General features: G+C 41.2%; 2 protein-coding genes across 5 annotated transcripts in view; both read right to left on the reverse strand.

Moving 5' to 3' along the window:
- The window catches only part of ZBTB44 (zinc finger and BTB domain containing 44), a 366779-nt gene that overhangs the window by 101541 nt on the left and 239726 nt on the right, over window positions 1–25512 (reverse strand). The window lies entirely within an intron of this gene.
- APLP2 (amyloid beta precursor like protein 2) overlaps window positions 1–25512 on the reverse strand; it is a 64071-nt gene that overhangs the window by 31238 nt on the left and 7321 nt on the right. For all 4 annotated transcript variants that reach the window (XM_026708976.2, XM_026708975.2, XM_026708974.2 and 1 more), the window contains exons 2-3: window positions 2025–2198; window positions 558–687 (exon numbers count right to left, since the gene is read on the reverse strand). In XM_026708976.2, the coding sequence (XP_026564761.1) occupies window positions 558–687; window positions 2025–2198 (304 nt within the window). The remainder of the gene's footprint in view (window positions 1–557; window positions 688–2024; window positions 2199–25512) is intronic.

The following is a 25512-nucleotide window of genomic DNA, read 5'->3' on the forward strand; positions in this document are numbered from 1 at the left end:
CCGCTTTATAGTGCTTTACAGCCCTCTCTAAGCGGTTTACAGAGTCAGCCTCTTGCCCCCAACAATCTGGGTCCTCGTTTTACCCACCTTGGAAGGATGGAAGGCTGAGTCAACCTTGAGCCTGTCAGAATTGAATTGCTGGCAGCTGGCAGAGCCTGCAATACTGTATTTTAACCACTATACACCTTGGAAGGAAGGAAGGAAGGAAGGAAGGAAGGAAGGAAGGAAGGAAGGAAGGAAGGAAGGAAGGAAGGAAGGAAGGAAGGAAGGAAGGAAGGAAGGGCAACAGCACTAGCAATAGCACTTAGACTTATATACTGCTTTACTGTGCTTCACAGCCCTCTCTAAGCAATTTACAGGGTCAACCTCTTGCCCCCAACAATCTGGGTCCTCATTTTACCCACCTCAGAAGGATGGAAGTCTGAGTCAACCTTGAGCCTGGTGGGATTTGATCTACCAAATTGCAGGTAGCTGGCTGTCAGCAGAAATAGCCTGCAATACTGTACTCTAACCACTGCGCCACCGAGCCTCTGATATAAATATAAGTAAATACTTACCAAGGCATTTGAAGGGTACAACGATATAGGTATGGCCCTTGCACTGTTTCTTCCCCTTCTTACACCAGTTTTTAATGTTGACTGGTTCATTGGCTTCGACCACGTTGGTGATCTGAAGGTCTGGATAGATCTAATTTTAAAAATAAAAATGTGAAATGAAATAAGGCTAGGCAATAAAGGAAGAAGGGAGAGATTCCAGGAAGAAGAAAGGAAACAGCAAAAGGAAGAGCCTCAATAAAGCTTGATGATTGCCCAGTCAGTGACTTTATCTCATTACTGCTAGATGTAGAAGGAGGAGTAGCAGAACGAACCTCGGGGTGGCGTTAAAAAAGGAATCAGCCTAGAATTCCTATGTAGTCACAAGCAGACTCAATCCAGCCTTGAATTCCATTATCTAACTCCAAGCAAGTGTTAGCCGCTATTTGAGAAGATTCCTGTGCCTAGGCTGTTTAGTAATAAATCAATTTAATTGGGCCTTCATATGTGGATCTGGTCTTTTGCGCCTGATATTACCAGAGCAGTATACTATTGGGCTTGGCCTGGCTATGCCTGGAAAAGAGCCCAGTCAAACACAGGGAACAGAACACCATCATTATCTGCCCACCCTTTTTAAGCTCTTAGAAGACACAGCTGTAAACAACTGGCTTTTTGTTTGTTTGTTTTACTTATTTAGGAACTACCCTTAAGTAGCCTACAAAGCCAGGGGACCTAAGATCTCAAGAAACGTCCTGCCAAATGCTTCAGAAGAGTTATAAATAAAGCCACCAACGCTTCTGAACTTTCACTAAATGGGGAACTCGCTAGCCAAGGTGGACACAGATGTCCCACCTCACGAATGCTGTCCAGCGCTAGGAAAACCAGAAGATCCAATCAGTTCAAATGAGGATAAAGATATATCACAAGCTTAAGTTCTCTAGAAGAATCACCCTCCTCTTTTAACGATCCCATAATCCCTTGCGAGATGGAATCTGGACAGCTGAATAGAGCTGAGTGTTTACTGGCCGGATGCCCTTCCTATCACAAATGCGGAGGTTTTTTTCTGGGAGATATATTTTCAGTATGCTCAGAGAGAGAAATATCCGCCTCCACCTAAGATTGAACTCACAGCCTCCTGATCGTGAGATGAGAACTGCACCTCTAGGCCAATGGACCATTCTCTATAAGAATCTGAACTATTAATGGTCCAAGCAATTTGGCAGCAGATAAAGAGTCAATGGAATTTAAGGTGGGCTGGACTTAGATCCCTTGGGGGCGCAAAGGGGACTTGTGACTGAGGATGCATTTAGCCCCCCTCCCTTGGGGTCAGCCTGGTCATACATGCTTTCATATGCAAGGGAATTAAGTCCAGGACACGGAAAGGGTTTTCAAGTGGACGTTTCAGAATCATACTGCAGAAAAGACCACATAGTAGGCGCTGAGTCACAAATTTCTCAGATGAAACCAGCTGCAAAAGACACGGTCGTTTACCTCTTGGCAGTACTGCAGAATCTCTTCCTTCCTTCCAAAGCAGCTTTTTGTCCCGGAAGGATCGGTCTCCCACTTCCCAGTCTGGATATTCACGTGCATATTCAGCTTTCCGCAGAACATGGCGATCTGAGGCTCGGCCACAGCAAAACCAATGCCACCGTTGGCTGCCAGTGCCTAAAATGAGAGGAAGAAACCTTCTTTTATTCGCAAGCGATCGACTTCGGCTTGATGCTTGAACAGAGCTGCCATTGTAAAGCAAGTACAAATGCCATCTCAGAAACAGAGGAAAAGGGTTTCACATTTCATAGCCAACTTCTTGCAATTCAACATGGTGAGCTCTACGATTTCTTTCACCTTGAACCCTGAGCGTTACTGCCCTCATCCTTAGCGCTTACAACACCACAATCAGATTTAGATCTGGGTACAGTACTGACTGCTAAATACTTGCTCCGAACGACTCAGCCTTTGGGCCTCCTGAAAGCACTTATGCATGCAACCACCATCTGCATCAAAACTGAGCATCCAGCATTTTTATTTATTCCAAAGATCTGTTGGACAGATTTACACACTGCTCCCTCCCCTTAATAGCTCCCCGCAGATTATAATGCAGCTGAAACTTCCATAAAAATCAGCATTTAAAAATGACAACTATAAAACAAAGACACAAAACCACAAAATTCAGTACAGTCAAACAGTAGCATTAAGACGCCGAGGGGAGGGGGGGGAATAAATACAGTTTTGAACCTAACCCCCCCCCCCTTCTAAATGGTAATTAGAGGACGGGTTCATCTCTAAAGAACAGTTTTATTTCATAGGATAGGTTCTGGAATGGAAAGCTGAACTAATCGCTAATATCAAATGTATCTGAACTTGGGACTGGGAAGAAGTGCCCCACAGATGACAGAGGTCTGGACCCACGTTAAAAAATATCAGTCTTGTCTAGCCATATGGCTAGAAAAGAGAAATAAGAATGGATAAAGATGATTGTATAGAGGAAATCTCAAGAAAGCAATACATAGATAGAAAAATAGATAAAGATAGATAATAAATAAGAATTATAAATAAAGACAAAAACTATTAAGAATACATACAAATGGATGATGGAAATATGGATTAATACCAAATGTTGATGCAAATACTGTTGAAAATGTAATCAAGATGTGTACTGGTGGCAAACAATAAAAATTATTTGGAAAAAAAATAAAAAATACCAGTCTTATAAAGTGCTTCCATGTGCTTCCACATGTATACGTAAATGTGTGTGTGTGTTTTACAGGTATGTGGATAACTTAGTAATTTCTGAGCTTGGTTGTTTTCTTACAGATGAGACAGTGGCTGGACCAAAGTCACCCAACTGGCTTTCATGGCTAAGGTGGGACTTGAATTCATGGTCTCCTGCTTACTAGCCTAGTGCTAAACCAAGGGGTGTCAAACTCAAGGCCCGGGGCCAGATTCGGCCTGCGGGGAGCTTAGATCTGGCCCACGGGGCTGCCATGGAAACAGCGAAGGACTGTCCCACAATGTCTCTGCCAGCAAAAACGGAGCTTGGGAGGACCACGTGTGGCCCTCCCAAGCTCCATTTTCACTGGCAGAGGGTTGCAGGACGCAGCCTAAAATGGAGTTCGGGAACCGGTTTTTGCTGGCAGAGCATTTGGGCCACCACAGGCAGCCCCCCCTGACACAAGTTATGTCAAGCTGGTCGTGCCACCCTGACCATGCCCCATCGTCCCCCCACCCCAAGGTCAAACACAACCCTGATGTGGCCCTCAATGAAATCGAGTTCAACACCCCCGTGCCACCCAAACTGCCTCTCTTTTTTAATTACTCAAGTCTGCTCATCTTAGTAGTTTAAGGGAAGGTTGTAAACCACGAAAGGATTTTCCACCTAGGTTACCATTTTCAGGACCCTTGGAGTCTCTGGTGGAACCAACAGCAAACACAAACAAGCTTTGATTCCAAGACTTTATTTCATCTCTAAAAATGAGAAAAGCACTGGATTGCTCATTCATGCGCAGGAAATCGTTTACTTTATTCCAATATGATCTATTTATCTTTTCTATTGTTTTCTATTCTACCTGCCCTTTGGAACACACAGACACACCCAAAAGACGAGATTGTGAAAGTGTTGATTCTGCTACCAGATGTGGGGATCCATACGGATGAGCGACTATCAATCTCGGTTTAGCCCGTGAATCTAAAACCTTTAGTGGTTTTTTTAAAAAAAAACCTGTTTGGACTCTCAGAAGCTAAATCTTCTCAGGCTGCCTACGAATTTTCTTAAATTAGAAGAAATCTGCTTTTAACCCACACCACCAAGAATATCCTTGAATTACCATTTCAAGAAAAACAGTCCCAGATTGGCTTGGAGGAAAAGAAGGAAGTGAAGAAACCTCAAAGGTACAGAGAATTGTTTATTTTTTTTCCTTCTTTGTATGATGCTCAGAAAGTATATTAGGGGAACTGCAATTTCCCATTTTAATGCAGAAACGTTAGCTTTTAGGTTCAGGATGAAGTCCACCCAGTGGAAAAAACTGTCCAGGCATGGGAGATTTAGCAGCAGAGCAATGTGCATGACCCAGGAACTATGTTATTATTAGATTTATTATTGCCTTCCCTATAGCTGATTTGAGTTCTGCGGCTTCCATTTGTGTTTTGCAATGACCATGCAAAAAAAACCTCAGAAAAAAGGGCTGACAATGCCATCCCTGGACCCAGGCAAACCTCTACCCATGGACAACCCACCCTTTTCACCAACTCTTGACTAGAAGAGCCCCTTCTTAATGCCTGAAAAGCCTCTAGATGTCTTCTCTGATGCCTTAAGGATTATGGATTAAAAAGAATCCAATTCCCCAAAATGATAAATGAAGACTGCTGTTCTGGGCCTCAGTTTCCCCATTATAATTCTCCAATATAGTTTTGAAAAGCTGCCCCCAAAACATAACAGCAAAGAAAGAAGTCTTCTGATTTCTGCCTTCAAAGCTTATTAAAGGAAAAGCAGCTCCGGACTATCTCATTAACATGGGAATTATTCTATAAATCAGGGGTCTTCAAACTTGAGATTTAAGACTTGTGGACTTCATCTCCCAGAATTCCTCCTCCAGTCATATTAGCTCAGGAATTCTGGGAGTGGAAGTCCACAAATCTTAAACTTGCCAAGTTGCTATAAATGGTTAAATGACAGATATTGAGGTTAGAGATTAGAGAAAGAAAAACAGAGGAGTAAATATTTCTGGCAGTTATATAATCGATATAATATATGTTATAATATGATGTTATTGCATATTAGTTTATATATTACTATTAGTATGTGTGTGTGTGTTTGTGTATCTCTCTCTCTCTCTCTCTCTCGAGATATATATATATATTTGTTTTCTTAAGTTTTCGCGGCTATTTATATGTATGGTATTCAGCTTTGTTCGGGCATTTTCCCATGTCATTGTAGTTGTGCTTTTAAAGTTGTAGCAACGTTTCAGCAGAATCTCATCTGCCATCATCAGGCTTCTGCATTGTGTTCGTCTGTGAGTCAGACTTTCACAGCCGTTTCTGTTTTAAATTTGGTGCTAGCCTATGCTGTGCCAGAATGTTTTCTTCTTCATCCTGATATGTGTGTGTGTGTGTGTGTGTGTGTGGTGTGTGTATGTATTTTAGTAAAAGTCTGTCTCACAGACGAACACAATACAGAAGCCTGATGATGTCAGATGAGATTCTGCAGAAACGTTGCTACAACTTTAAAAGCACAACTACAATGATGATGACGTGGGAAAATGCCTGAACAAAGCTGAATACCATACATATAGATACCCGTGAAAACTTAAGTAAATACACACACACACACACACACACACACACACTCATGACGATGTTTGCATGTTTGTATGTCAACATCTTGGATACCTAGAAAGCACACTGTTCAAAATAGAAAGGAAATGTATGATATAAAACAATAAAAAATATTTCAAAAAGAAAAAAAAGCTTATTAGCTGGATCTTTCCATATGTTGCTCTATTGCTGTATAGGCCTAGAACCACCTGGAATAATCCAGACACCAAAGAGCACACAAGCACCTACAGTCCTCACAGCATGTTAGCAAGCAAATAAAAATGTTTTAGAAAGAGTGGGTGGAACAGGATTCGGTGCCAACAGAAACAGGAGACAGGGTGTGTTCAGAATGTTAACCTTGGTACTCATATGCTGCATTGTGCAAAAATAGTCCTGGACTTTGAATTATAGCATGCACAGTGTTTATATATTCTATTCCAAAGGGTCCTTTTTCTTTCTACATTAGAATGCTACTTCTCTCTGAAGGTGCTACCTACATGGTAAAATAAAAAACAGGAAGCGAAGCAGTCAGTCGGCCTATTTGCTGTTCTTCCAAAATATATTCTGAACCAACATAAGCCTTGTTCAAACACACTTTTGAACGAAGATGCTGCATGTTTAAACATTAGAGTTGTAGTGTTTATTTTTGGCCTCTCTTCAGCTCATCACCACAGAAACCAAAGGAAAGGTACCATTCTGCCTCAGATTGTTCAAAGAGTTCGCATCTCTTTGGAGACGTGTTGCCATAGTGACGTTTTTAGAGGTTTATTCACAAGCGAATCAGCTAACTTAAGTCACTCATCCTCAAGATGTTTTAATTACCTAGAGAACAAACAGGTTCATGGGCACCCCATTCACTGCTGGATTCCCCTCCCCCCCAAAAAAAAGGAAATCAAAAAGAGCTTTTGAGTTGTTGAGTGAAGAATCATCCATAATGAAGGTATACTTGGAACCAATGCCCAAGCTGTACATACAGGGCATTGTTTAATTTACTGTTATTCCACCTGTGTTCGAACATAAGAAATGCATCAAGAAGTATTGCCTTCATAAAGCCTACAATTAAATTTCTCACGATTTATGAGCTGGAATCTCTGGGTTATACTTCTGATTATTTTATTTTCAATATTTCGCTTTCAAGGGACTGGTTTTACAGCAGGCCATTAATTCTGGGTGCTTGGACAAAGTTTTCACTGATTTACTGGTTCTAGAAACACGTTATTTCCATTAATGCTTCAGCAAGATTCTTGTTATTACTGTTACTAAAGTAACTGTCATGAAGAAAGTAGCCCATTGCAAATGAATTATTGTGGACCTTTCTTGGACCAAAGAAATGAAGTTATTATTTTGCCAGAGCATATATTTAATTTTTGCCCAGCATTAAATAAAGATGCTTAGGGGACTGGAGGCTAAAACGTATGAAGAACAGCTGCAGGAATAGGGTATGTCTACTTTAATGAAAAGAACTAAGGGTGTCATGATAGCAGGGTACCATGATATCTCAGGGGCTGCCACAAAGAAGAGGGAGTCAACCTATTATCCAAAGCACCAGAAGGCAAGACAAGACGCAATGGAACCAACTTAGAAATGAGGAGAAATTTCCCGACAATTAGAATAATTAATCACTGGAATGGCTTGCCTTCAGAAGTTGTGGGTGGCTCCATCATTGGAAGTTTTTAAGAAGAGATTGGACAGCCATTTGTCTGAAAGTCTCTGGCTTGAACAGGTTGTCTCATAAAAATATGAGAAAAGCAGACAACACTCCAATTATATGATTTTTCTAATGGAAAACCTTCATTCCATCTTTCTACAGGACATCTTTGGAATCCCTCCTGTCCCAAAGGGTTTCTCTCCTGAAGAAAGCAGAGGAGGGTTTTTAGACATGCATATTAGGAAAAACTAGTTAATTATCTCTAGAAGAACTATGCTATCTCTTTTCTGCAACCAGATCTACTTTCTTTTAGATGGATATGTCACGTGCATTTCATATAATAATTGGCTCTGCCCTTAGGGAGAAGAAATATAATTCATATGCTCTTTTTCTTACAATTCTTGCTGGACGGTAAGATCTAGATTATTTATCGCACTCTGAAAAATGAAGGATGTGCAACCTATTTGACAGTGATACTAAAAATGATTGAATCTGCTGTTAATTTTTGGTGGTAGCTATAAAGAGATAATGGAGTAGTTTCCAATGGAATGGGATACAGGGCTGCTCTGTGAGATAAGGAAATTAATAGAAACCTACATCACAATGCCATTTATAGCAGAAGCATGCAAAATTAAAAATGGACTACCCATCCTGGATTCTCCCTTCGGCTCAGTGGAGAACGGTCAGTTCAAAAGGACGGGGTTGAGGTATTCAACTAAAGGGTAACTGTCGATTTAAGTTTTGTTCCTTTTTTGTTTTACAAATATTCTTACAGTTTTAGCCTGTCCATTGCATTCATAGATGTGTTTTTTTTCTCTATTTTTATATGGCTCTTGACCATAACCAGTAAAGCTATGTCAGGATTCCGGCAGTTACCCCGATTTAAATCACGTGTCTCGAGCCAAACTTCCAAAACTTCAAAAGGATTTATTGGGAGTTAACAAATCCGGCACTGCCTAGGTGTACCCTTGACCCTGGTTTTCCCCCACCCCCTGGGTGTATTGTAATTCATATTCTCCAATGGGACACATCCATAGCCAAGAGTCATCAATCATGCTCTCCGGTTAGAATTTTGCACAGTAGAAACTAGTTACTAGTAACTAGTTACTAGATAGTAACCGGTCACCTAGTTACTATCTTTGAAAACATTTATGGAATGTGGTTTCAGTTTGCAAGCGGTTGCACTGCTCTCCCCTCCCTTTCTGTTGGCAACTCTAAAAAGACCATGGAAATATTTTATGAGTTGTCAAGCTAAACGGGAATTTTAAAACTAGTTTTTTTTTCCCTAGCGCAGTCATCATGGTTCTGCTTTGATTTTAATTTCTTTCAACGGCTAGACTGAGATTAGGTTAAGCCAAATCCTACCCATGTAATCCTCAATTTACGACTACGGATGGGAGCAGAACCTCCATTGCTAAGCCATGCAGTTAAGTGAGACGTGACCAATTTTATGATCTTTTTTTGCCACCATTAAGTGGATCACCCCGGTTGTTAAGCGAATCTGGATTTCCCTCGACTTTGCTTGTTGGAAGCCAACTGGGAAGATAGCAAACAGTGGTCATATGAGGCCATGGGATGGTGCAACTGTCATAAATACAGTACATGCTAGTTGTCAAGCCCCCAAATTTTGATCATGTGGCCATAAGGGAGGCTTTCAATAAGTGTGAAAATTGGTCATACACCATTTTTTTGCAGTGCTCTTCAAATTGTCATTAAATAAATGATTGTAGATCAGAAGCTATCTGTGCAGAATGCTATATTTAAAGGTAGTTTTCCCATATGAGCAGTAAGATGCTCATAGGATTGCAATGTTTTCTTTCTCAGCTGTCACATTTCCAATAGAACTTGGATGCAAGTTCATAGACAAATTGCCAAAAAAAGGAGAGTCAAAGCAAATGCTCAATTTGACATCTTCTAATTGGTTAAATATCAGAATTATATTGAGAAAAATGTAGCTATGTCACTACTTATTTACATTATTTATGAGTTGGCTTACAGCAAGCTCTCTGGATGTTTAGAGAAGAAAAACGATTGAGAAATGCAATATAGCAACAATAGAGATGTGTTGGCATCCCAAGTAACAGAATGGAACACGAAACAATAGCAATGGCACTTAGATACTGCTTCACAGTGGCTTTACAGCCCCCTCTAAGTGGTTTACAGAGTCAGCCTCTTGCCCCCAACAATCTGGGTCCTCATTTTACCCACCTCAGGAAGAAGGAAGGCTGAGTCAACCTTGAGCCTGGTTGGATTCGATCTGCCAAATTGCAGGCATCCAGCAGGCAGCAGAAGTAGCCTGAAGTACTGCACTCTAACCACTGCACCACTGTGGCTCATAGATCTAAAATTGTACAACCTAATTGAAAAGGGGGTTATCTAGGACTGATTAGTGGGGACATGAAAGGAGCCCCCAATTGGGTGTCACCCAGGCAACGGTGATGTAGCTAATCCTTTCAGCCCAGAAGCACTTTTGCTTCCGACACAAAAGCAGCAGCAACCTACAGCTAAAATGCTATTAAGAGAAATATCAGCTAATCATCTCTAGAGGGCGCTGCATTCCCACAGAGGGGTACTCACACAGACAAAGCCTTTTAGCTCAGGGGTTGCAAACCTTTTGGACTTCAGGGACTATCAAACTCATAATTTTAATAAGTCTTTGGGACCCTGCAAAGGCATCCTGCTCCAAGAGGCTGTGCCAGCAAAGACTCATTTTGGCAGAGTTTGGGGAGAGAAAGAAAGACTTCTGCTGCTTTCCTTGCATGAAGCCATAAGCAGAAGAAGAAAGAAGTGGAAAGAAGCAGTCCGTTGGCCAGGCCAGGCACGTCACGGTGAGTGGGGCAAGTCCCCTCCCTCCGCCCTTCCCCCCCTCCCCTCACTACCTGGTCTTGTTCGCAATGCAAGTGACGCAAACCTTGTGTTCCTGTGGGCCATGTGGGCGGTGCAGCCTTGTGTTCCTGTGCAGCCTGGATTAACTGCTTTTGGGGGGTGCTTTTGGGGTGCCATTTCTCTGCAGACCACCAACATTTTCTCACAAACCACCAGTGGTCCCCAGCCCACTGGTTGGCGAGCACTGCTTTAACTGATAGCAAGTTAGTGACTGTATCTCACTTAAAGGAGGCATCTGAGAAGGCTTTCTGAACATAGACGCAGGGCCCAAAGCAGCAGCAATAATGGCACCAAAGAGGAAAGGCCATACAATATTAAAACCCGTACTATGAGTACCTATAAACAGGCAAAGCCAAGATGAGAACAGATTTTGATTTATTAATTTATACTAAGCATTTAGTGATAGGTCAGACAAAACTCATTTTAGCCCTTGTCCCATTAATCAAGTTAAGACATTCTTTTATGAGTCAGAAAACAAGCCCAAGCCGAATTAGACTTTGTACCAAGAAATGCTCCTGAACTATTGAATTGTACTGAAGATCTCTTAGAGAAAAAGTCATGAATTTTAACTCAGTTGGGTTCAAGACTCTTCTAAGAACCAAACAACCTTCAGATCTCACTTAAACATATTCCCGTAGCGTCAATCCATTTCAACAAACTGAAGCTCCAGCAATGTCTTTATTACGTTGACATAATTCAGGCTTTTGGGCAGTCCCAGATATATTCTACCATTAGCTTCTCCCACTCCATCCCTTCAAAGACGACAAAAATCTGATTCCCGGGCTTTCATGATCCATCTCTACCCTACTAGCGTAGAGAAGAAAGCAACCCTTATGGTTATAGTGGTTGCGCAATGCTTAGAATGGTTAGTTAGGCTAACTCTGCTCACTGCCAGCAGCTCAATCCTGACCAGCTCAAAGTTGACTCAGCCTTCCATCCTTCTGAGGTCAATAAAATGAGGACACAGATTGTTAGGAGCAAGATGATGACTTTATAAACTGCCTAGAGAGGGCTGTAAAGCACTATGAAGTGGTATATAAGTGCTGCTGCTATCATATCATTCACAAGACATTTTAAAAAAATAGATTTATGGCTTCCAAATCCTTTTAAAGTAACCCCGTTTAGTAAAAGGTATGAATAGGTAAGTATCATAGTTTTAGAATCTTGCTTGGTAATTTCCAAGAAAGCTTCACTTGCACTTTTAACAGTTCCATAATATTTTTTTATTTTTTTTTGAGGGGCTGGGTAGTGGTTTCCTAGCTATTTTTCCTGGTTTTTTTTCTCTTTAATTTAACAGATAGCTCTGCCCTGAACTCCGGAAGGCTGATTAATGCCCGACACAGCAAGCAATGGATCTGCAGATGAACAGTTCATCCAAGTTTTTTTTGCTTTTTTTTAAAAAAAATCCCACATTACTGAAAATTACAATACGATACATGGGGCAGCCATCCAAGAAAGGAAGAATTATTATTAGCAGTCAGATCTGGAAAAGACCGATAACACCGGGCCAGTATTTGCTTCTGAATTGAAATGGCAAACATCAGATGAGTCATCTCGAGCTTTGCTTTAAAATCCCTTCCCTTCATTTCTCTACTAACGCTACAGGTTCACTTATGATCAATTTTAGAAAGCCTGAAGGCAGCGGGATCTAGCGAATGAAAGCTATTAATTCTAAAATTTAAAGCCTTGGGCAGCAAGAGTGAGTTGAATGTGGTTTGAAACCGTACTCTAGAGAAAATCTTAGATAAACACAACAGTCTCTGGGCGTTTTTTTTTTTATGAATGAAAGCTTACTGTCGTGCGACTACAACTCAACATTTCTTAGTAGGCTTCACTTTGATGGGTGTACCCCTCAATATGGAATTTTTTCTTCACTACAAAAACAGATGAAGATATAATATACAAGGCAGTATTAACATCAGGCTTTTGTTTCCTTTTAGTACAAGACATCATAAGTTATGGGTAGTCCTTGACTTGCAAACAGCTGCTTAGCAACAGAAGTTAAGGATGGATCCCAAAAAGGGTACTCACAAACCAGATTCCATGTTCTGAGGGTTATCCTCCCGCCCACAATCACGTGACCTCATTTTGGGTACTCTGCAACTGACCTGCAGTTATGGCCATTTGTAGCATCCTACAGCCGCATGACTGTGATCTGCTATTTACTGGCCAGAAACCACCACTCCACCCATTATGGACAATGGGTTTACTCAACAACTACGGTGTTTGCTTAAAGACCACCATCACAATAGAAAGTATCCTCACATATTGCATTACAGGGTGGTATGCTGGCTTGATAGCCGCGGGTAAAAAGACATTACAGAGGGTGGCGAACACAGCACAAAACATTGCGGGCTGTTCCCTGAGACTACTAAATAATATTGCTAGGGCTCGCTGCCTTAGAAGAGCAAGGAAAATCCTCAGGCATAACTCATACCCCAGTCAGCACTTTTTCACTCTCCTACCGTCGGGTAGGAGATATAGAAGCATAGCCAGCCACACCCATAGGCTGAAGAACAATTTCTACTCGTGGGCTGCCAGACTTCTGAATGGAAAATCACTTCATGTCAACATAGTACAATAAACTTGTGGGGCCGGTGTGTTGTGCAACAAGGTCACAAAGTGTAATAAGATTGGGACTGAGTTAGGGACTTCTGTCCTCACTGCAAGTTGTGTTGGTTGGGGGGGGGTACACGAAGGGATGCTCACCCAATCTCATTATATGCATATTCTACTCTGACAATAAAGGTAATAATAATCAAAAGGTTGTAAAACTGAGTTAGGTAATGATCTGCTTACACATGACCATCATTCTAGGTTCAATTACAGCTGTAGGCTGAATAATTTGTGTAATGTATACTTATAGTAATTTAACAGATTTGTCCAACTACTGACAATTACTCTCGTTTTAAAATAAACCTTTGAGATATAAAATTGTCTGTATGTGTATACATTAGGAAGAATCAGTATGTATCTGGGGAAGAGAGCTACAGTCCATGAAAGCTTATGCCACTATAAATCTGATTTAGCACTCCAAATTATTCATAGATGTTTTGTTTTGGTTTCTTTAATTGTCTCTTAAGCTAAAGCATCTCAGTATAATAACCATGTTGCTGACAATCAGCTCCTTCAAAATCTTACAGTAGCTTCCAACTCTACTGATTTTTCTCTTTATTTCTTCTTTTCTCTGTACTTGACCTTTGGGGCAAGGAATTGGAAGTGCCATTTACTTTGAACTCTTGAAGCCAATGTTTACCTACTGAATTAACTTATAAAGTCTGAATATTCAATCAAGGTCGTTGTAGATTGTTAGCATTCAGCTACACCGCGTCTTCCTACGGGAATCGTGAGCAACTAATTCACGAAAGAAATTACAGTGGTTATACTGTTCATTAAGTCAAACAAGTTTGCTTAATAATGACACAAAGCGTTCAACAATCATTCAGCCTAAGCACCTTCCCACAGCTGTTTCACCTAGCTGCTCACAAAAGGTGAGTAATCATGATTGGATACTCCATATTTCAGGTCTAAATTCTTTCATTTAGAGATGGCGTCCATGAGAATTTGAGCATATAGGAAACAAGAATACTAAAGTGAGACCTCAGGGTAAATGCATCTCCACTTACTTCCCTATGCCTGGTAGGTTCGCATTGTTTTGATGATTTACAAGCCCCATATCTGTTGAACATCTCACAAAATTAAAATTCCAGTAGAAAATACAGAAACAAGCCAGAGAAGCAAACCATTTCCACTTTTATTGTCCTCCTGTTCCAGACAGAGGCCTTGAAACTTTCAAAAGAGCACAACTGTCTACAAAAAAGATGAGCTTTTCCAGAGACAAAATTATTATGTGAAATCGTTTTTGTACAAGACAAAAGCCTTTAAAATTCTGTCATATGGCTTTTGAGCAGTGCTCCTCTGTCAATTAAGCTGAATTCCATCAATTTGTCACTAAAAAGAGGCAGATGTTCACATAACACAAAATAATCATCTTTGTTGAATTTTAGATCTATAAAATTGGGACGCCAAAATGATCCTATAAAATAGATGCCAGAATGAACTATCACGGAAGTTCTCGCTGCCTCCCTGCATGGCTGAACATGTAATTTAGCACATTCTAACTATCTGGACATAGTTATAATAGGCTTTTAATAATTTTATCGTGTCATTAAGTGGAGAGAATTGTTGTCGTTGTTCCACAGATTCTTCTTCCCCAACACAAATGAATTCATCAGCACCAGGACTTGGGAGAAACAAGTCTTAAAAGTTTTGGGACATCAGCTTTATTTTTGACATTAAACAGCTAATCCAGAAACAATTATTTGAATTATGTCATCAGAAGCTCCATCTAAGGCTGAAAGGGTTGTTGTGATACTTAAAGGATAGATTCTCCAAAGACTAATGTCAATTTCTGCTTTCAAAACCGCTTAATGACATTACAGAATTAAGGAATTTACTCAATCCTGGCAAAAGGGTAAAAAAATTTACGAGCTGTACCGATTTTGTTTGGTTGGTTGAAAAACAGTTTAAGAGTCTTCGATAAACACTTGTGTGATCACTGCAAAGCAGTTGTGCAATGAAATGGTCTTAGTAATTTATGTAATCATTACACCCATTAACTATAGAGTGCTTAACACTAGCATAAAATCTGAGTTTAACTCTCCGGAAAAACAGAAATAATCCTTGCTATTTCCTGATCCAAGTACAAATATAGTATTATGTTTAGAGTCCTATGTTGCACTAAACCACACTTTTTAAACCAAGGCACAATAAACTGGGTTTACATATTATTTAAGCCTTAGTGTGGATTGCTTGTTTTGTCTCAGCATGTTGTATAAGCTTGTTTGCTGTGGCTTGTAAACTGTAGTTCAACAAACTGTAATCCACAACTGTGGCTAAATGCAATAGACTATGATAGGTAGATAGATATATAACGTATGGAAACCCATTTTTGAACACATTTTGTTCTTCTAGGTCAGGGGTCTGTAACCTTAAACACTCAAAGAGCCATTTGGACCCGTTTCCCACAGAAACCAAAACACCAGGAGCCACAAAACCTGGGTGGGTATGGCCAACTCAATGTCACTCCCACCCAGTCACATGACCCCACACACACACACACCTAGCCACGGTTTGTGACTCCTGGTGTTTTCTGTGGGAAATGGGTCTCTTTCTCTCCCTCCTTTTCATTTCTATTTTTTGTGTTTTACCTTCACAAGCTTGGCGAGGAGTGACTGGGAGGGCATGGGCCAATGGTAGGATCACCCAACAGGGAGCCACAGCCGAGGGCCCAAAGAGCCGCATGCGGCTCCAGAGCTGCGGCTTGCTGATACCCGCTCTAGGTCATAATATATTGTATTATTCCTCCTGCAATGGTTTACAATAGCGTTTCGTAACCATGGCAGCTTAAAAATGAATGGGCTTCAACTCCCAGAATTCTCCAGGCAGCATGACTCTCTGGGGAATTCTGGGTGTTGAAGTCCACATAGCTTGAAAGTTTTTGTGGTGGAGAAATACTAATCTACAGAAACCCTTAACCAGCATCAAGGGATCTCTAGCAAAGCAGGACATAGCACGGCAAACTTGTACCATTGAATAATATCCTTGTGTCTTTCTTTACAAGCCTGCTCAGGATGTCAGCAAGTAAAAAGGAACTCATATTTTTTCCTTGCTGGCTGGCAAAAAAAACAGGTCAGCCAGCCTTGTTTTCTGAAGGTAATTCCCAATTATCAGAATGGATTGGCTACCGTTTCCTGCTGGTAGCCTAGTTTTTGCCCAGAAGGAATCTTGACTGTCCCATTTTTATGTTAATTTCGGTCAGCCACTGCTTGGGTTTATACACACACACACACACACACACACAACCCATATGTGTGTGTGTGTGTGTGTGTGTGTGTTTCAAACCCATATATATTCGTATATGTATATGTATGTATTGTATCTCATGTCCCATCATCAGGCTATACACTATCAGAAGCCTGTGATAGATATTCTGCACAACTTTACAAACAATGAGAAAATATAATGCACTGCGACAACTTAAGAAAACAAATATATTCGAGAGAGAGAGATACACACACACACACACACAAACCCATTGTATATATATAAACTAATATGCAATAACATCAATCATATTATAACATATATTATATCGATTATATAACTGCCAGAAATATTTACTCATCTGTTTTTCTTTCTCTAACCTCTAACTCCTCTAACCTCAATATCTGTCATTTAACCATTTATAGCATTTAAAGCTGAATGCCATACACACACACACACACACACACACACACACACACACACATATATATAAACGTAAAAATAAAAAAAAACTTCTGAGAAGTTATGTCAACTGACTTCCCTGGCTGTGGTGTAGTAGACTGTAGAGCAGGGGTGTCAAACTTGATTTTAATTGAGGGCTGCATCGGGATTATGTTTGACCTTGGGCGGCCGGGGTAGGTGTGGCCAGCCCAACTTCCCTCATGTCAGGGGACATCTGTGGTGGCCCAGCCAGGGCTCGGGGGGTCCTCCTGCAGCCCTCTGCCAGCTCGATGTCACTCGTGTCGGGAGCATTGAGATGGCATGAGCGCTTTGTCAGAGAAAACAGGCTCCCGAGCTCCATTTTCGGCTGCCACGGCCTCCTGCAACCCTCTGCCAGCAAAAACGAAGCTCGGGAGGGCTGCGTATGGCCCTTGCAAGCTCTGTTTTCGCTGGCAGAGGCACCACAGGACGGTCCTTCGTGGTTTCCAGGGCGGCCGCACGGGCCAGATCTAAGTATCCTGAGGGCTGAATCCAGACCGCGGGCCTTGAGTTTGACACCCCTGCTGTAGAGCATAGAGAGTTTCCCAACTGATCAAGCTGGAGTCACTCAAAGATTGCAAAAAAATCTTCCAGGGATTCTGGAAGTTGGAAGTCCACAAGTCATCGATGTTCCCCCACCCCTGTCTTAGATGGATGATCTTCTTCCCATTTATTAGAACTAGGTAGGGTTTTCAGATTCAAGGAGGCACTTTGACACATAAGGAGGACTTCCCACGGCAAAGCAGGGGCATCTTTTTGGAAAACAAGCGACACAGGCAGAGTGCCAAGCTGCTGACCATAACCTCCATTTATCCCCCATGAAAAAGACTTGCTGGCAGGACAATTCTAGGAGCAATTTTCGCTACAGCCTAAATTTATGGATATCCTCCTCTACCTTGGCCAAACCGGAAAAAAATAATCAACAAACAATCGTGCAACCTGACATCCCTATCTGCTGTCCCCTTCTACAATAAGAAGAGTTTAAAAAACAGGTTTTATTTTTTTTTAGAGATGTGGCTAGTGTAACTTTTTCCCCGCGGTCTGAAAGAAACCCAGAAATGAACCCAGTGAGTGGACTCCCATCTCCATCAGCTCCAGAAAACGTTGACTGGCAGGCACAGTGACCAATGCTATAGCATTTCTGGACCACGCTTCGAAAACAGCCAAGCCATTTTTAAAAAGATCATTCTCGTTAAAAAAAATAAATAATGATGAAGACCTGGTGGTAAAAAGAAGTGGTTTTCCAGTTTATACCTGGAAGGGTACAGGTAGTCCTCAACTTACAACAGTTTATTTAGTGACTGTTCAAAATTACAACAGCACTGAAAACAAGTGACTTACGACCGTTTTTCACACTCATTCACACTGTTGTAGCACCCCCAAAATCATGTGATTGAAATTCAGATGCTGGGCAACCGATTCATATGTAGGAAGGTTGCAGTGTCCTGGGGTCATGTTTTACGACCTTCTGACCAGTAAAGTCAAATGGGGAACCCGGATTCATTTAACAACAGTGTGCCCAACTTAACAACTGCAGTGATTCAGTACAACTGTGGCAAGAAAGAGTCGTAAAAGGGGGCAAAATTCACTTAACTAATGTTTTACTTAGCCACAGAAATATTCAGGCTCAATTGCAGTCGTTAAGCGGAGGACCACCTGTATAAAAGATGCTCACTTTCAAACCCTGAAGCCATTTTGGAGCATCTTCTGCCACAGCAAGCCTGGTTGGAGCTGTGGGAATGGGAGAGAGGGGATAAGAGGTAGCTGGGGGAGGGGTAGCCAAAATAAAATTCTTTCTCCTGAGAACCAAGGACGTTCTCACCAGGTGCTGGGGAGGCACAGACTGAAACCAACTGGAATTGGGGCTGTGACTGGATTGGACCCTGTCATGGACATGTGGATTGAGGAAAATAATGTTTGACTTTTTAATTTGGGGGGGGGGGCATGGGACCTTCAGAGTCGGGTTTCCACCAGATGTGCCACTATGACGTGCCTAATAAATCTGTACTTTGAGGAACACCTAAGCCTTAGAGCAGTGGTGGTATACTAGTGGTTCGGCCCGGTTCAGCTGAACCGGTAGTAAAACGAAAAAAGAAAAAGGCACCAAGGATCAGCTGAAAGGAGAAAGAAAGCACAGGATTGGCCCTCCCACCCGCCGGTGCGCTTTTCTCTTCATTATCCCCTCAGCTGTTTGGTGCTGCAGGCCTCAGCTGGTGTAGGGAAAGCTGCATGCGCACCTATGATCATCAAACTGGTAGTGGAACGGGTAGAATCCCACAGCTGCCTCGGAGGTTTGATTGCGTTGGGTCTGTTACGTGGAACCCTGACACTCATTACTTTAGATACTGCTTGTTGCTTGTATCCTTACGGTTTATATTGACTGTTTCCTAGTATGATTTGATGGCTTATTGTACCCTACGACTATCATTAAGTGTTGTACCTGATGATTCTTGACTCTTGACGAATGTGTCTTTTCTTTTATGTACACTGAGAGCATTTACACCAAGACAAATTCCTTGTGTGTCCAATCACACCTGGCCAATAGAGAATTCTATTCTATTCTATTCTATTCTATTTCCTTATTCTATTCTATTTCCTTATTCTATTCTCTCTTCTCTTTTCTATTCTCTTTTCTCTTCTCTTCTCTTTTCTCTTCTCTTCTCTATTCTATTCTATTCTATTCTATTCTCTCTTCTCTCCTCTTTTCTCTTCTCTATTCTATTCCACTCTTTTTCTTCTCTATTCTATTCTCTATTCTATTCTATTCTATTCTATTCTATTCTATTCTATTCTATTCTATTCTCTATTCTATTCTCTATTCTCTTCTCTATTCTATTCCACTCTATTTTTTCCTTATTCTATTCTATTCTATTCTATTCTATTCTACTCTGACAACTGAGAGACATCTGCATGGATGCCAGTAAGATAAACAGAGCAGCTGGAAGTGAATTCTAGCCCATCCCCAAGGATAGATAGGATCACAAATGGGACCAGAATTTCCATCACTTTGCAAGGCAGTTATTAAGTGAGTCGCACCCAATTTTACAACCCTTTTGGGCCATGATTGCTAGGCAAATCACTGCAGTTGTTAAATGAGTCATTTGGTTGTTAAGTGAATCAGCCTCCTGCCCCCTAGATTCGGTCAGAAGCGGGCTGGGAATGTTGTAAATGACAATCACATGACCCCAGGACAATACAAATAGTCCTCCACTTACGACCATAACTGAGCCCAAAATTTATGCTGCTAAGTGAGAAATTGGTTAAGTGAGCTTTTGCCCCATTTTACGACCTCTCTTGCCACAGTTGTTAAGTGAATCACGGAAGCTGTTAAGTTAGTAACATGATGGTTAAGGAAATCTGGCTTCCCCATTGACTTGGCTTGTCAGAAGGTTGCAAAAGGGACAATGCAACCGTCATAAATATGAACCAGTTGTCAAGCGTCCAAATATAAAACTAAAGAAGACATTTCCTGATAGTTAGAAGAGTTAATCAGTGGAACAACTTGCCTCCAGAACCTGTAAATGCTCCAACACTGGAAATGTTGGAGCAAGGGAGACAGGACAGCAGCCTTCCAATGTTTGAGGGGCTGCCATAGAGAAGAGGGGGGGGGGGGTCAAGCTATTTTCCAAAACACCTTTGAAGGCCAAATAAGAAATAATGGATGGAAATTGTGGCATGCATAAGCGCACAACTGTGCCTCCTGTCCCTGCCCTATTGTCCCCAAGTATTAGTTCCTATTTCTTGTATTTAAACTTATTTTATTCATTCATTTATTTCATTTATTTGTCAAAAGCTTACAATAGAACAGAAGCAAGAATAAACATAAGTTTAAATACAAGAAATAGGAACTAATAATTGGGGACATGTTTATTCTTGTTTCTGTTATATTGCTTCCGTTATATTGACAAATAAAAATAAATAAATAAATAAATTGATCAAGGAGAGAGATTCAACCTAGGAATATGGAGAAATTTCCTGACAGTGAGAGCAATTAATCAGTGAAACGACTTGCCTCCAGAAGTTGTGGGAGCTTCATCACTTGAGATGTTTTAAGAAGAGATTGGATAACCATTTGTCTGAAATGCTATAGGGTTACCTGCCTAAGCAGGGGGTTGGACTAGAAGACCTCCAAGGTCCCTTCCAACTCCGATATTCTAAATTACACGTTCATAGAAACATGCGGCAACGGTTGTAAGTGTGAAACAAATGGTCGCAAGTCCCCTTTCCCAGTACCGTTGTTAACTTCGGTCGCTAAACGAACTGTTGTTTTTAAGTCAAGGACGACCTCTACACGCTGGTTGCCAAGCACCCAAATTCTGATCAGATGATTGTGGGGGATATTATGAAGTTTGTAAGTTGTGAAGGCTGGTTGTAAGTCAGGGGTTTTTTTTCCAATGCTGTTGTGGTTTTGAACAGTGACTGAACACATGATTTTAAGCGGAAGACTACCAGTATATCAAACAAATTTGAGTGTTGATATGTTTACACTTGACCACACTGGATCAAAAGATGACAAGGACACCGTGTGTGTTCTCCATGCTCAGGCATTTTGAAATAACAGGAGTTAAAGCCCTGGCAACAAGTGATGGGCTCAACTATGAATGTTTACTTTGGCTATGACAAAATAATATAATAGACAGGAGCTCTGCTCTGCAAAATCATTCACTGGAGACGAAGAGTCACGTACCAAGAGCCCTGGTGGCACACGGCTTAGAATGCAGCATTGCAGGCTAACTCTGCCCACAGCCAGGAGTTCGATCCTGACCGGCTCAAAGTCGACTCAGCCTTCCATCCTTTTGAGATGGGTAAAATGAGGACCCAGATTGTTGGGGGGCAATAGGCTGACTCTGTAAACCACTTAGAGAGGGCTGTAAAAGCACTATGAAGTGGTATATAAGTGCTATTGCTGTTCTTCCCTCCCTCCTTCCCTCCTTTCTTCCTCTCCCTCCTTTTCTTCCTTCCCCCCCTTTCTTTCTGTGGTGGCACAGTGGTTAGAATGCAGTATTGCAAGTTAACTTTACCTACAACCAGGAGTTCGATTCTGACCGGCTCAAGGTTGACTCAGTCTGCCATCCTTTCCAGGCCGGTAAAATGAGGACCCAGGGTCCGGGGTCCCCAAACTTGGCAACTTTTAACACTTTGGGAGTTGAATTCTGGGAGTTGAATTCCACAAGTCTTAAAAGTTGCCAAGTTTGGAGGCCTCTGACCTAGATCACTGGGGACAAGATGCGGACTGTAAATCACAAGAGAAGGCTGCAAAGCAGCAGCCCCTCAACCTTTTGGGCACCAGGTTCCGTGGAGAGAGGTTTTTCCATGGAAAAAGTGAGTTACAACCATTTTTCACACTTATGACCATTTCAGCAACCCTACAGTCACGTGATTTACATTCAGATGCTTGACAACTGACTTACATTTACGACGGTTGCAGGGTCCCCGTATGTGTGTGTGTGTGTGTGTGTGTCATGTGATCCCCTTTTGCAACCTTCTGAAAGGCAAGTCAACCTGGAGAAACCAGATTCCCTTAACAACCGTGTTACTAAACTTAACAGCTGTACTGATTCACTGAGCAAAAGCGAAAATGAAAGTTGTAAATGGGACAAAACTCACTTCACAAATTTCTCACTTGGCAACATAAATGTTGGGCTCAGTTGTGATCGTAAGTTGAGGACTACTTGTTCAAGTGCTGTTGCTACCGAGATTTTAAAACAAATTCAGAACATTCTTTCTAGGAATATCAAAACAAAAGACAGGTATGGCCAGGCACGAGTTTTGCTTTCCTATATATTTGTAGATTCTACTGAAGTCATGAAACATCTTTTTAATATTGAGCATGTTTCAAACAAGTATCAATAATAATAGCACCATTAAGAACTGTCACCCTAACAGGATTCAACACAATGATTATTTTTTTTAAAGGTCTCAGGTGGAAGGAAGCTAATAGAACAATGATAATTTTTTAAAATGTCTTTTATGTTTCATTTCACAAGAATTTTGCAAGAATCATGTTGGCATGTAAATTACCAAATTTCTAATTCCCTAAAGGGAAATGGCACTGGCCACCAAGATATCTTGATTAATGAAATGCGCAGATGTAATCCCCAGTTGCGCATTTCTATTGGACAATGGCATGAAATGTTGGTTAAGTACTTTATGAATAGGCTTTTGAAATAGTTCTACTTACATGAGGAGTGCCTTTAATTGTTTTTCTGGCCACACAGACATCAGTTGCTGCCGAGGAGCAGCTATTAATCTCCTGTTCCAGATCTCCATTTCCCATTGTAATAAAGTGGAGAAAACCTTGTAATTCTAAACAGGAGCCTGAATACTGATTGTGTCTAACCTAATTTTACTTTGCTCTCTGCATTTGTGTTGTTATCCCTTAAGGTGTAAAGACCGGATAGAACAACTTCATTATAAACCAAGCAGTTACAGGGAGCAGAGTAAGATGTCAATCGATGAAACCAAATAATAATGAAACACGCAGGCCCAAACATACAGAAGCGGACGTAGCCAATGAGAGGAACAGCATATTTTGTATTGGGACTGCAGACATTTCTTTAGAAAGGAAAAGAAAACAGGAGAAGCCACTACGCTGCCTGGTTAATGCTTTGCCCTCAACAGAGGAAGCTTTGTGGGTTGTCTTTGAAAATCAGAGCAATCCTAATTTACTCAACTCAAGCGTCTCCTCCCATTTCCTCTCCAATCTCTCCTCCATTGAGCGTCCTTAGGCAAGGTGTTAAACGTGAGCAACCATAGCGCTAACCTAGCACTAACATAGCTTGCTCTCAGCTAAATCATAGTGGTGAGCAAGCTCTAACAATCAACAATGTTCAAAAGTGTAGCATTCCCTACAAATGTTAACCATTCCGAGTCCATGTATTGGTTAGTCTAAACTATCTGAAAACCTGGTTTATATACATACCATGGTGGTTGGGTATGCATAGCAATGCTAAACCCAAACCTAACCAATTGTATTATGTGGCTTATCACGATGCATAATCTCACCACCGTGTAGCAAACAAAAACAATAATTCACAATCAGACATGCTTTTCTACACGTAATCTGGAAAATCATTCCTAGGACAAACAACTTGGAGCAAGTAATATTATTTTACTCAGGGGCCCAAAAACTGAAGGCAAAAGCTCTCTGGGTCAGCCTCAGCCGCTGGTGAACATATCCACGACTATGTATTGTTTTGGCAATAACATAGAATTGGTTTTCCTGCTTTAACAAAATCATCTAATTCACCATATTACGTTGCAAGTTGATAGATTCAGTTTTACGCATATGTCATGCTTTCTCAAATGGTCCATAGTGTATAATGGGTTCACTTAACAAGCAAAAAAGATTGTAAAATAAGGCATAATTTATGACTGTAATGATTTAGGACCGAAATTGCGGGCTCGTAAGTTACACAAATAGATTCAAATGCTCACTTCTGTCCACATCAATATAAAGTCATGAAGATTCATGCACACAAAAGATCTGTGCCTAGTTTTGTCCAGTTCTGTTATACTCCAACTCTCTATGCTTCCCAAAAGCTTGAAAAGGCGAAAAACGCTCCAATCCAGGGACGTCCAGATTTAGCAACTTTTAAGACTTGTGGGCTTTAACTCCCAGAATTCCTCAGTCAGCCATCTGGGAGTTGAATTCCACAGGTCTTGACAAGGTTGGAGACCCTTGCTCTAATCTGTAAATGTTCTGTAAATGTTCCAACACTGGAAGTTTTAAAGAAGGGATTGGATAACCATTTGTCTGGAGTGGTGTAGGGCAGGGGTCTCCAACCTTGGCCACTTTAAGCCTGGTGGACTTCAACCCCCAGAATTCCCCAGCCAGCTTCTTGGGAATTCTGGGAGTGGAAGTCCGCCAGGCTTAAAGTGGCCACGGTTGGAGATCCCTGGTGAAGGGTTTCCTGCCTAAGCAGGGGGTTGGACTAGAAGACCTCCAAGGTCCCTTCCAACTCTGTTATTCTATTCCATTCCATTCCATTTTGTTATACCTGGTAAATGCCAGGTAGAAGGATGCAGATATGATGGGCCACCTCTGATTTCTATAAAGAAGAGAAACCTTCACAACTTGTGAGAGAGATGTGGTGGGGAGAAACTTATTGGGGGATTTATTTATTTTTTAAAAAAGCTTTTTAAAAAATGTTATAACAAACAAAACCATCTTTCAATTATACAGTTGTGTTGGTTTGGTACATATATCACATGCACAATATCTATAATCCTTTCCTCCTAACTTTACATTCATATTGTATCCTAATCAACATTCCATATCCTATTATCTCATTATTATTCTATTATTTAATTTTTAGTTTCATTCCCAGGCTATCTTTAAAAGCAAAATTCAATTCTTACCAAATTATATTCATGATATAACTTATTTAAAAAAAAAATCAGTTATAACAAATCATTACTTCAATTTCTTACTGATAAAATACATCCCAAATGTTATTATATTCTTTTTCTTCTTGCTCTCTGGTATTGGAGGGATTTGTGACTAATCCTTTTTTTGGCTCCTAGGATCTCGCTCAGACCTCAGCCAACTGCTGCTCTCTCAACAGGGTCTGGCTCTGCAAACGCTACGCAGGGCAAAGGAGAAACCATGACGGGCAGGAAAATAAACTTGATGGCTGTAGCAGCAGGATGGTGAGGGGAGGAGACCCTCGGACGCTTCGGAGGTATGAGCAGATCTGGGGGAGAGGAATTAGCTCTCCTGACTGTACCTCAGCCCAAAGCAGAGACAAAAGGCTACAGAGAAGACGGCTAGGGCCTCCGGAAAGGGTAGTCCGTGGCCTAAGCTGGAAATTACTTGGCAATCCTGGA

Source organism: Pseudonaja textilis, chromosome 9, assembly GCF_049901715.1.
Source record: "Pseudonaja textilis isolate UNSWEBS1 chromosome 9, rPseTex1.2, whole genome shotgun sequence".
Lineage (NCBI taxonomy): Eukaryota > Metazoa > Chordata > Lepidosauria > Squamata > Elapidae > Pseudonaja > Pseudonaja textilis.